The 11,382-nt window shown below is 43.7% G+C and overlaps 1 protein-coding gene across 1 annotated transcript; it reads left to right on the forward strand.

Moving 5' to 3' along the window:
- Positions 1–8,413: 8,413 nt before the first annotated feature.
- Positions 8,414–9,463, forward strand: LOC138365978 (type VI secretion system spike protein VgrG1b-like). The gene has a single exon (XM_069326693.1). The coding sequence runs from the start codon at positions 8,414–8,416 to the stop codon at positions 9,461–9,463; it is 1,050 nt and encodes a 349-aa protein (XP_069182794.1).
- The last annotated feature ends 1,919 nt before the right edge of the window (positions 9,464–11,382 follow it).

An 11,382-nucleotide genomic window follows, 5' to 3' on the forward strand; every position in this document is an offset into this window, starting at 1 on the left:
ACATCCAAAAAGTTTCCAATAACTTATTGGGAAGAATTTTAGACCAATCTCATCCGTCGCTATTTAACTAGAGCGAAGTCGAATACTGGAGTCACATAATACACCTTTAAGAGCTTCGAAGCCCAATTAAGTGAGGTTCAGAACCTCCCGTACTGATATACAGAGGAGAGGGGAGCCTCTTTAGCACTGAGCTGGATCAATTAAGCCAGCATCAGCCTCCCTGGGGCCTTGGAGGGCATACTCGGTCTATTACCCAGCTCTGGCTACCATTACTAGTTTATGACTATGCTAATTATCGTTGTTTATGGTCTCTCTCTCTCTCTCTCTCTCTCTCTCTCTCTCTCTCTCTCTCTCTCTCTCTCTCTCTCTCTCTCTCTCTCTCTCTCTCTCTCTCTCTCTCTCTCTCTCTCTCTCTCTCAACTACGACTAGCGTTCATAAGGCGCAGTGCTACTATATCTCATATAACAGCAAGCTAAGAGCTGCTATGCAACATCAGTTCACCTGTAGCAATTGGGTAGTGGGGGGGGTAGAAATAGCCTAAGCTACCTTTGAGATGCATTTTTTCTTGTCTCAATAAGCATACTTGAACTTGAACTTGTAGCAATAGGAATTTCATTTATATAAAGCTTTTACTAGATTTTCATTACTCCTAATAAACTTTAATGAATTTTAGGTTACAATAATGTTAGGTACAAAATGAAGCCGTGTGACAGAGCCTTTATATAGACGGTTCACTTAATGTTCCCTGTTTCTATTGCAAGTCAAGAAAACATGTGCGAAATGCGAGTTAGCAGAGGCATGAATGATCGGTTATCAAGTGATGCTCATGTAAATGGCACAGTTGGAGCCGGTCGGCCGAGCAGACAGCATGTTGGACTTGTGATCCTGTGGTCCCGGGTTCGATCCCGGGCGCTGGTGAGAAACAATGGGCAGAGTTTCTTTCACCCTATGTCCCTGTTACCTAGCAGTAAAATAGGTACCTGGGTGTTAGTCAGCTGTCACGGGCTGCTTCCTGGGGGGTGGAGGCCTGGTCGAGGACCGGGCCGCGGGGACACTAAAGCCACGAAATCCTCTCAAGATAACCTCAAGATAACCTGACACTATAAAGCTGCTAATAGCTGAGTGTCTTGTGTTGTGACTGCCAACTTCTCGTTGTTCACGAAGTTAGGCTAGCTAATGGAAACTTGAAACCATTGGCCTTACACATAACAGTAAGGCAGCCATCATATCTCCTGTGCTGAAGGGTTTGAGGTACTGACCAGCCCAACCATAACAAGTGAAGACTACAGATTAGTCTTCTTTCACAGTTGCTACTTTGTTCGGCCTTGTGATTGATCATGGGGCAGCGGTGTATATCCAAGAATAGAGAGAATTTACGCTTCATTTAATGTTTTTTTTTTAACCACAGCTGCTGAGAAGGAATGAGATGTGCCTTACAACTCTTAAGAGTCTTGTCTAGCTAACCTGCTGGCTTTAACACTTGGCTCTTCATAGTCATTGAAAAGTCAAACTCCATCCACAAGATGCCAATTTCATGACTGATAAGCCTCTCTCTCAGACGCAAAATCGTGCAGTCCAGTTATGATCACTTGCATTTTGAGTTAGATCTGTAGTTTGTCATTGTCTATCTCAATCTTGTCATTGTCTATCTCAATCTCTCTCTCTTAAGCAAGCATGACACCCAAAATTCCCTCCTCTTCAAGTAATTCAAAGGATGAAATAATGAACAGAACTCCATATATACCTCGAGAGAAGAAGCCACGAGGAGATCGACGTCTTGATGAAATCTGGAAGCAGGAGTTAATATATGCCACTGTAATTGACGACTCTCTGGAAAGCTGTTGTGCTGATTTATTGCTGCAATATAACAGGAAGCGTTACGCCTCTTTCTTGATTTGACTGACCAAGTGATAAGTGTTGAGGCTTCTCTGACGGGATGGTCTTCCCCCACATTGTCTACGAGAGAGAGAGAGAGACAGAGAGAGAGAGAGAGAGAGAGAGAGAGAGAGAGAGAGAGAGAGAGAGAGAGAGAGAGAGAGAGAGAGAGAGAGAGAGAGAGAGAGAGAGAGAAAGAGAAAGAGAGAGAGAGAGAGAGAGAGAGAGAGAGAGAGAGAGAGAGAGAGAGAGAAAGAGAGAGAGAGAAAGAGAGAGAGAGAGAGAGAGAGAGAGAGAGAGAGAGAGAGAGAGAGAGAGAGAGAGAGAGAGAGAGACCACATCATGTGTGCTCCTCACCCAAGAACCGAAGATGGCCAGACTTCAATCATTAGTTTTACAGCACAGTAGGCGGACATATCTTTGCATCAGCGCGAGTTTATGAATGTTTTCTGCCCTCACGTATTGGAGGCCTCTGAGGTGTGAGATGGGCAGCCTGATGCATTGATTGTAGTCTAATAAAGAGAAACTAATGGGGGATGGAGTGAGGGTCATGATGGTTTGGTCACGTATAAACAAACTACTGTCAGCTACTGGAATAGGATTAAATATGTGTAGTCACCTATTTGTGCTCGGTGGATCGAGCTGTTAGCGCTTCGACCCCGCCTTTGCAACAGTTAGTTCTATAATGTACTAACTCCTGACCTATTTTCTCTATAATGTCTGAAACATATTGCACACACACACACACACACACACACACACACACACACACACACACACACACACACACACACACACTCACACACACACTCACACACACACTCACACACACACACACACACACACACACACACACACACACACACACTCACACACACACTCACACACACACACACACACACACACACACACACACACACACACACACACACACTGCTTTTAGAAACTTGTGTAAAGAATCATTCAGAACTTTATATATCTCATATGTAACATTGTCTCCGTGGTGTAGTGGTAAGACACTCGCCTGGCGTTCCGCGAGCGCTTTGTCATGGGTTCGTATCCTGGCCGGGGAGGATTTACTGGGCGCAAATCCTTAACTGTAGCCTCTGTTTAACGCAACAGTAAAATGTGCACTTGGTTGTAACAACGATTCTTATCGGGCGGAGATCGTATTCCAGGGACCTGCCCGAAATGCTACTCGTACTAGTGGCAGTATTTAAGGAAGAAGTTCGCAGGAGTGTATTTCTGACGCTACTATAAGATAAAGTTAGTACCCCATAGGCGCTCTTACGAGTCTGAAACAGCAGACTCCATCTAAGGTCTCAGGAACGTCTCTTCCACTTCAGTAACTGTCGCACTTGCTGGGTCAAGTCCAGGCTCTGTTTCTTCTACTTCAGCAACTATCACAACTTCTTTCTGCCTGTTGTTTAAAATAATATTTTGCTTTGCTTTTACTCTGCTGTGAAAAAAATATTTATTAATATTAATTTACATGAAACTATTTGCTTTACGACCTACCATTTTTAGAAATTTATTTGCTAGTAAAGAGTAAACTGCTTGCCCATTAAGTCTAATATATAAGCCACAACCACACCTCCGCAGTACCAACAGATATTATCTTAAACGGATTTATTTACACTTTATTCGTGCTTATTTTAAAAAGCTTGCCATTGTAACTCCGTATATATTGACTCCAGACTTCTCAAAAGAGAATATATCGCCCATATCCAATCATATTTCAATCGAAACTTATACTAACTGGTACAGCCAATACCTTGCTTCATGCTGGTCAGAGTTCAATCCCTTACTGACTATGATGTTGGGCATCGTTCTGGTTTGGTGTTGGGGTTAAGGCCTATCATCCTCCGGAGGGTTATTAAGGACTATCAACCTCCGGAGGATTATTAAGGACTGTCAAGCTCTGGAGGGTTATTAAGACCACCACAATAGGTTACTGATGTGAAGTGATCTGGAATAGAGCAGTACTATCCTGGCAGGTGTTACGCCAATTTCATATTAAAAAAAATTATATAAAATAAATTAAAATAAAACTGCTGAATCCTTTACGGTGTATGAATTGCCGCCACAAAACAAGAGAATAAAAACTTTAAACATTTAATATAAAAAAAAGTAAATAATTTTATTTAAAATGATAAGTATCATTTAAGGAAAACGAAATCTGTTAACCACCTACTTGGCTTAAACAAAATGAAAAGATATATGTAAACGTGAATTATATTAATAACAAAGGTGAAGGTAATACTTTACACAAAATGCTATGACCGTCTATCACCCATAGGCGAGGATAGATGCGAAAGCAATGAGCACTATCTTCTTCTATCTTGAGATGATTTCGGGGCTTTTAGTGTCCTCGCGGCCCGGTCCTCGACCAGGCCTCCACCCCCAGGAAGCAGCCCGTGATAGCTGACTTAACTCCCAGGTACCTATTTACTGCTAGGTAACAGGGGCATTCAGGGTGAAAGAAACTTTGCCCATTTGTTTCTGCCTCGTGCGGGAATCGAACCCGCGCCACAGAATTACGAGTCCTGCGCGCTATCCACCAGGCTACGAGACCCCCATAGAAGGGTAATCTGCTATACCTCTCAGTGAATATACAGATCCTATATTTCCATCTTCGCTCCTGTCCCCATATCTTCATATTCCATATAGTCTCACTGGCTTAGCGTCATCTTCTGTTTCTTCATATAAAACGCCTTAAAACGATCTCTCGACTTCAGAGACAGCTTCACGCGGAGCGAGCATAATAGAGGCTCGTGTCTGGACCATCATCGCTAAGACCTTCATCGTGGAAGTGCTCGTTTGTGGAGATAGTTGTTAAAAAATTTACAATGTAAAACGCCTATATGTGTAAATGTCTTGCGGTGAGTTACTGTGCGACATTAAACTGGGGTTTTCACACCAAGAAGAGATTAAATCATAGTAATAACATTATAGATGTAAATTTAAAAAGGTTTAGATCGTCCATACTTGAGCACCAATGCCCTCTTCACATTTTCTTTCCATATTTTTACTGGGCTGATATAATTAGTACGTGACGTGGGGGTAACTCAGGTGTTTTTTCAGTGTTCTATTCTTTCACTCACTTTAAACCATTCTGTTAAAATTTGATGTTTTAAACTTTTTGTAAGAGTTGCATATAAATTTTGTTAAACATTTCTGAGCGTTGTCGGGCATGTGAGCCCCTTGACGGTCCTGTAACTAAGGGCAAAAATACTCTTCGCCACTCTAAACTTTTGGGATGCGTTTTATTATCTCAATAAACTTAATGGAACTTGAAATTGAGCTTATCGACGTCCCCCTTCCCCCCCCCCCTCTAAGGGGCTTGTCTAACGACTGACCTTCCCCAGGGTGCACACCACATCAGTTGTCAAGTCCCCAGCCAGGTATACCTATTTACTGCTAGGTGTGAGGAAATGTGGTCAAACATCTCGTCAGTGAGCTGCGATGAACGGAGGAAGAGAGAGCAAACACTGGAGGCTCATCCTGCTCTAAACACAGCTATTGGCTCGGATGCTGCCTGCAAGAAACCTATTTACATCTCATGAGTTTGCATCTCTCCTAGATTGATTCTATCACCAAATTCAAATAAGTTTATTGAGGTATATATACACACAAAGGGATGAGATAGCTCAATATATATATATATATATATATATATATATATATATATATATATATATATATATATATATATATATATATATATATATATATATACAATAAGCATATTACCGAATATTCTGAGTGATAAACATATACATTTCTTTCAATCACCAAAGTACCTCATGCGAGGCAGCACAAGTTGTTAGAACACACACAAGCTTCATTTGAAGAGTATGACTTGGAACAGCCACGAGTAGAGAATAACTAGATTAACCAACAGTCAAAGCGAATATAAATCGATCACCCACAAATCAAGATGAGAACCGAAGCGATTAACAGTCAGGTCGGAGCCGCCAATAAACCCCAGCCAGCCGAGAGGGGCGCTGCCCTCTCGTGCTCGGGACGGCAACTACACGCACTACTGTTTTCCCTAAGTGATGAAAAAAGACCAGCGAAGGTCCTCTTTTACCTCCAGATAAGGCGAATTCACAAGCAATCAAACTCGGTAATGGAGAATCCGGAGAGGCAACAGCTCTGAGGGGCAGTGAAGCGGGTCGTGTTTAGCATATGTGACGAGAGATATGAGAGTTTTTGTTCGTAGTGAGAAAGATGATTAGTCCGAATTTTGCGCGCGAGGTCCAAGAGGAGAGCAATCATGGATCCCTTGTACATGCACGGCTCAAAGCCGGCATGATTGGCTTCGATATATTTCTAAATACAGAAATTTTGCGTGATGTTATGTAAATGAGGCAGAATAGGTAATGGTGTTGGGCGTAAGGTCTATTACTCTCTTGAGGATTATTAAGGCCTATGAACCTCTTTAGGGTTATTAAGGCCTAGGAACCTCTGGAAGGTTATTAAGGCCTATCAAAATCTGGAGGGTTATTAATGCCAATCAACCTTAAGAGCTTATAAAAGCCTCCACAATTGCTTTCTTACCAGCAAGTATGCTATTAGTCATGAACATGATCCAGGACTTAAATAAACTATAAATACTATTACATACCAGTGTACATCTATTAATAAATACACTCTTAACTTAGGCTTTATCTTATAAAAATATGATTACCGTATCGACCTGAACAATCAAGATATTCTTTTCAACGTATATATCATCCGCTTCAACATGATCCCAGCGACCTGCCACTATTTCAACGGTATGACTGCGGACTGACGGTGACTGGCGTAAACTAGCCGCAGTTTCTTGTGGTCCAGGATATTAATGCTCCCCATCTCGCTCCTCTCCTTGATGACGAGACAAATTTACGACCTCGTGGCGCCATTTCCATGAGCAAATATTCATAGAAGGTATAAATCAGCAGAGTCTTATACCCGACCCATCTTGGTGCCGGTTACTGGAGCAATAAAGTTGAATGAATCCTCATAGTTCCCTGGACGGCACGGCGCCTGCGGCCGCCTTTGTCATGCATATCAACCTACAAAATAACTCAATAAGACTACTCTTTACACATCCCAGATCATCTTCCTAAAATAATGATTTCCTATAGTAATTATTTGGTCAAACGTACAAATAAGGACTGTTGGACCCCAAAAATTGGCACATATAGTGTTATTGAATTAAACGGAAGGACATGCTAACAAATTGGAAATGTAAGCAAAGAATCTAACCAAACCTGTCCAAGCACTCCTAGGCCTACTAAATCTAAGGTTTAATATGGTGCATATGTGTTCTAGGACGGCCGAGCGGACAGCACGCTGGACTTGTGATCCTGTGGTCCTGGGTTCGATCCCAGGCGCCGGCGAGAAACAATGGGCAGCGTTTCTTTCACCCTATGCCCCTGTTACCTAGCAGTAAATAGGTACCTGGGTGTTAGTCAGCAGTCACGGGCTGCTTCCTGGGGGTGGAGGCCTGGTCGAGGACCGGGCCGCGGGGACACTAAAGCCCCGAAATCATCTCAAGATAACCTCAAGATAGGACAAGGAAAGTTGAAATTTTGATTTTGGCTTAATTTTTTTCATGCCCTTTATAAAATTAGTAACTCAGAGTGCGAACATTATAGGCTGCAACAGTCCATGTTTGTACGTTTCATCAAATAGTTGTATGAATACTATCCGGAGGACGGGTTGATTCACATATTACGGTTTGTATAATACGCAAAGAGCTACGGGCTCTCCATAGCCCGTGCTACTTAGAACTTTGTTCCAGGTAGCGAATCTTTAACAACAACAACAACGCAAAGAGACCAATCTGTGGAAGTTTAAGTGAGCTGAGACTACAATTTACTATTCATGTTTTGTTGACTTTGATTTCACAAATGCAATCCATAGTTGAAAGAGTGACTGTGCTCTCTCGTGTTCTCAACACTTCCTTTCCTAGAACTACTCGGGTGATAATCTTGAAGTTGTTGAAATTACGGTTTTGACAATTATTACACTCATGTGATGAAGATAACGAAGATCTAGTGTAATCAGAACAAGATATATTATTAATAAGCTATGTTCACTTAGGGTCAATGGCTATATAACAAGAATATAAGAACGTTTGTATATATAAGTATATACAAAATATATATATATTGTATGAGTTTATACAATATATAAAGTACTATAGTGCCTAGGTTTACATAATGTCTAAGTAGATTGTGTCGCGGTTTACAGAGTGTTTATGTTTACATAGCATCGAAAAAATATTGATACTTGAAGCCTAACTTCTTCGATATCAAGGAGAGACGAAATTAAAGTGTAAGAGTTAGCAAGCTATAGCTATCAAGCTATCTCCTGATAGCTACCTATAGCTATCAGGAGAATGTGGTGGAAAGAGATAAGCATGAGTAATGTTAGAGAGAAACCGCGAGAGAACGGGAACTAGGAACGAAATAGACGGATTAGTATGTTTTATAATGCAAGGAGAAGAACCCCGTGTCGTTCATCAGTTTAGGACACCAGCGGGGCATGAGTTCAGGACACCAGCGGGGCATGAGTTTAGGACACCAGCGGGGCATGAGTTTAGGACACCAGCGGGGCATGAGTTTAGGACACCAGCGGGGCATGAGTTTAGGACACCAGCGGGGCATGAGTTCAGGACACCAGCGGAGCATGAGTTTAGGACACCAGCGGGGCATGAGTTTAGGACACCAGCGGGGCATGAGTTCAGGACACCAGCGGGGCATGAGTTTAGGACACCAGCGGGGCATGAGTTCAGGACACCAGCGGGGCATGAGTTTAGGACACCAGCGGGGCATGAGTTTAGGACACCAGCGGGGCATGAGTTTAGGACACCAGCGGGGCATGAGTTTAGGACACCAGCGGGGCATGAGTTTAGGACACCAGCGGGGCATGAGTTTAGGACACCAGCGGGGCATGAGTTTAGGACACCAGCGGGGCATGAGTTTAGGACACCAGCGGGGCATGAGTTTAGGACACCAGCGGGGCATGAGTTTAGGACACCAGCGGGGCATGAGTTTAGGACACCAGCGGGGCATGAGTTTAGGACACCAGCGGGGCATGAGTTTAGGACACCAGCGGGGCATGAGTTTAGGACACCAGCGGGGCATGAGTTTAGGACACCAGCGGGGCATGAGTTTAGGACACCAGCGGGGCATGAGTTTAGGACACCAGCGGGGCATGAGTTTAGGACACCAGCGGGGCATGAGTTTAGGACACCAGCGGGGCATGAGTTTAGGACACCAGCGGGGCATGAGTTTAGGACACCAGCGGGGCATGAGTTTAGGACACCAGCGGGGCATGAGTTCAGGACACCAGCGGAACATCAGTTCAGGACACCAGCGGGGCATGAATTCAGGACACCAGCGGGGCATGAGTTCAGGACACCAGCGGGGCATGAATTCAGGTCACCAGCGGGGCATGAGTTTAGGACACCAGCGGGGCATGAATTCAGGACACCAGCGGGGCATGAGTTTAGGACACCAGCGGGGCATGAGTTCAGGACACCAGCGATTAGTTAACGTCAAAGGGTTTACAACTCGTTCTACCAGCGACTGAACCTCCAATTTTCCACCTTCAATCGATCTACTTCCCACAAGATATTCATCTTCTCTGGCTGCTTCTCTCCCCCTCCCCCAACGGCCCATCCTCCCCCCCTCCCTCAGCAACAATCCTACCCCCTCCCCCAACGACCCATCCTCCCTCCTCCCTCAGCAACAATCCTACCCCCTCTTCCCCATCCAACGCTCCCCCCACAATTCGTCTTCAATGTGACGTTCTCAATAAGGCAAAAAATCTGAACGTTCGAAGCGAAAAAGAGGTGCTCATCAGGGTTTGAGAGTGATGATTATCACACTGACGAGCCTGGCTGCTAATCTCTCATAATATTCTCTATATGAGGCTGACCTGGGGCTCTATGGTGAGGTGGAGGTGCTGCTGGAGGCTCGGGAGGTGGTAGGGTGTATTTTAGGTGGTAGAGAGATGGATATAGGTGGTGGTAGATGGGTGTAGGTGACGAACGAGGAACGGTATTAGATAGGTGTAGTGTAGCGGGTTTGGTATGTGGTAGATGGGTGTAGTGTATGAAGTACGGTAGGTGGAAGATGGGTATTAGTGGTGTATAAGGTTTGGTTGATGATAGATGGGTGTGGGTTGTTGTGTTGGAGATACAGTATCTGGCAGACAGATGGGTGTAGGTGGCCCTAGAGATACAGTATCTGGCAGACAGATGGGTGTAGGTGGCCCTAGAGATACAGTATCTGGCAGATAGATGGGTGTACGTGACCCTAGAGATACATTATCTGGCAGACAGATGGGTGTACGTGACCCTAGAGATACAGTATCTGGCAGGCAGATGGGTGTACGTGACCCTAGAGATACAGTATCTGGCAGATAGATGGGTGTACGTGACCCTAGAGATACATTATCTGGCAGACAGATGGGTGTAAGTGCCCCTAGAAATACAGTAGCTAGCAATCTGATGGGCCAGATAAAACCAAGAGGGTTTTCGGGTTGCATGCAGATGGGAGAGATTTGAGAGAGTGGGTCGGCTGTTCTAAATGTGTAGCCTGCCCTCATGTGAAGGCAGGCTAGAATTTCAGAGAAGGCAGTGCCTCTTAAACTGATGATTGATACAGGCAAAGGGGTAATTTCCATTTGCCTGTCATCAATTACCTTAAACGTTCGCCTTTCTATTGCAAATGTCTATTATATGTAATAGCATGGCGAGCAGAATGTAGCTACAAATCAATTTAAATTGTATAATCTTCTTTCAGGAAGAGAAATAAACTGATATGAAATTCGTGAAGAATTGGTGTTGGGCTTCAAGCCTATCAACCTCTAAAGGCTTATTAGGATCTAATAACCTTTGTAGGGTTATTAAGGCCAATCATTCTCTCGAAGGTTATTAAGGACTCTCAACCTCTGAAGGGTTGTTAAGGACAATGAACCTTTGTAGGGATATTAAGGCCATTTATTCCCTTCGAGGATTATTAAGAGCTATCAACCTCTGGAAGGTTATTAAGGCTTATCAACTTGTGTAGGGTAATTAAGGTCTATCAGCTTCTGAAGGGTAATTAAGGCCTATGAACCTCTGGAGGGCTATTAAGGCCTATGAACCTCTGGAGGGTTATTAAGGCCTATCAACCTCTGGAGGATTATTAAGGCCTATCAACCTCTGGAGGGTTATTAAGACCTATCAACCTCTAGAGGACTATTAAGGCCACCACAACAGCTTACTCAACAACCAGCAAGAATAATCTGGTGCTAAACATAGTCCAAGACTATAAAACACTCACAGTATAAATACACCGACAAATTAGGGGACACTCTCGGTGTTCCTGTAGCAACCAGAACGCCGTTATACACCTGACAGGAAAAATATTGTGTTTACAGTAGGCTGCAAAACATCGCACATTATACGAGACATGTGAGGAAGGGGTGACTATGTAATAAATTATTGTAGCGGACAAATTAAA

The sequence above is a fragment of the Procambarus clarkii genome, chromosome 18, assembly GCF_040958095.1.
Source record: "Procambarus clarkii isolate CNS0578487 chromosome 18, FALCON_Pclarkii_2.0, whole genome shotgun sequence".
NCBI lineage: Eukaryota > Metazoa > Arthropoda > Malacostraca > Decapoda > Cambaridae > Procambarus > Procambarus clarkii.

Coding starts and splice junctions, on each gene's coding strand:
- LOC138365978 (XM_069326693.1), top strand. CDS start 8,414: ATGAGTTCAGGACACCAGCGGGGCATGAGTTTAGGACACCAGCGGGGC.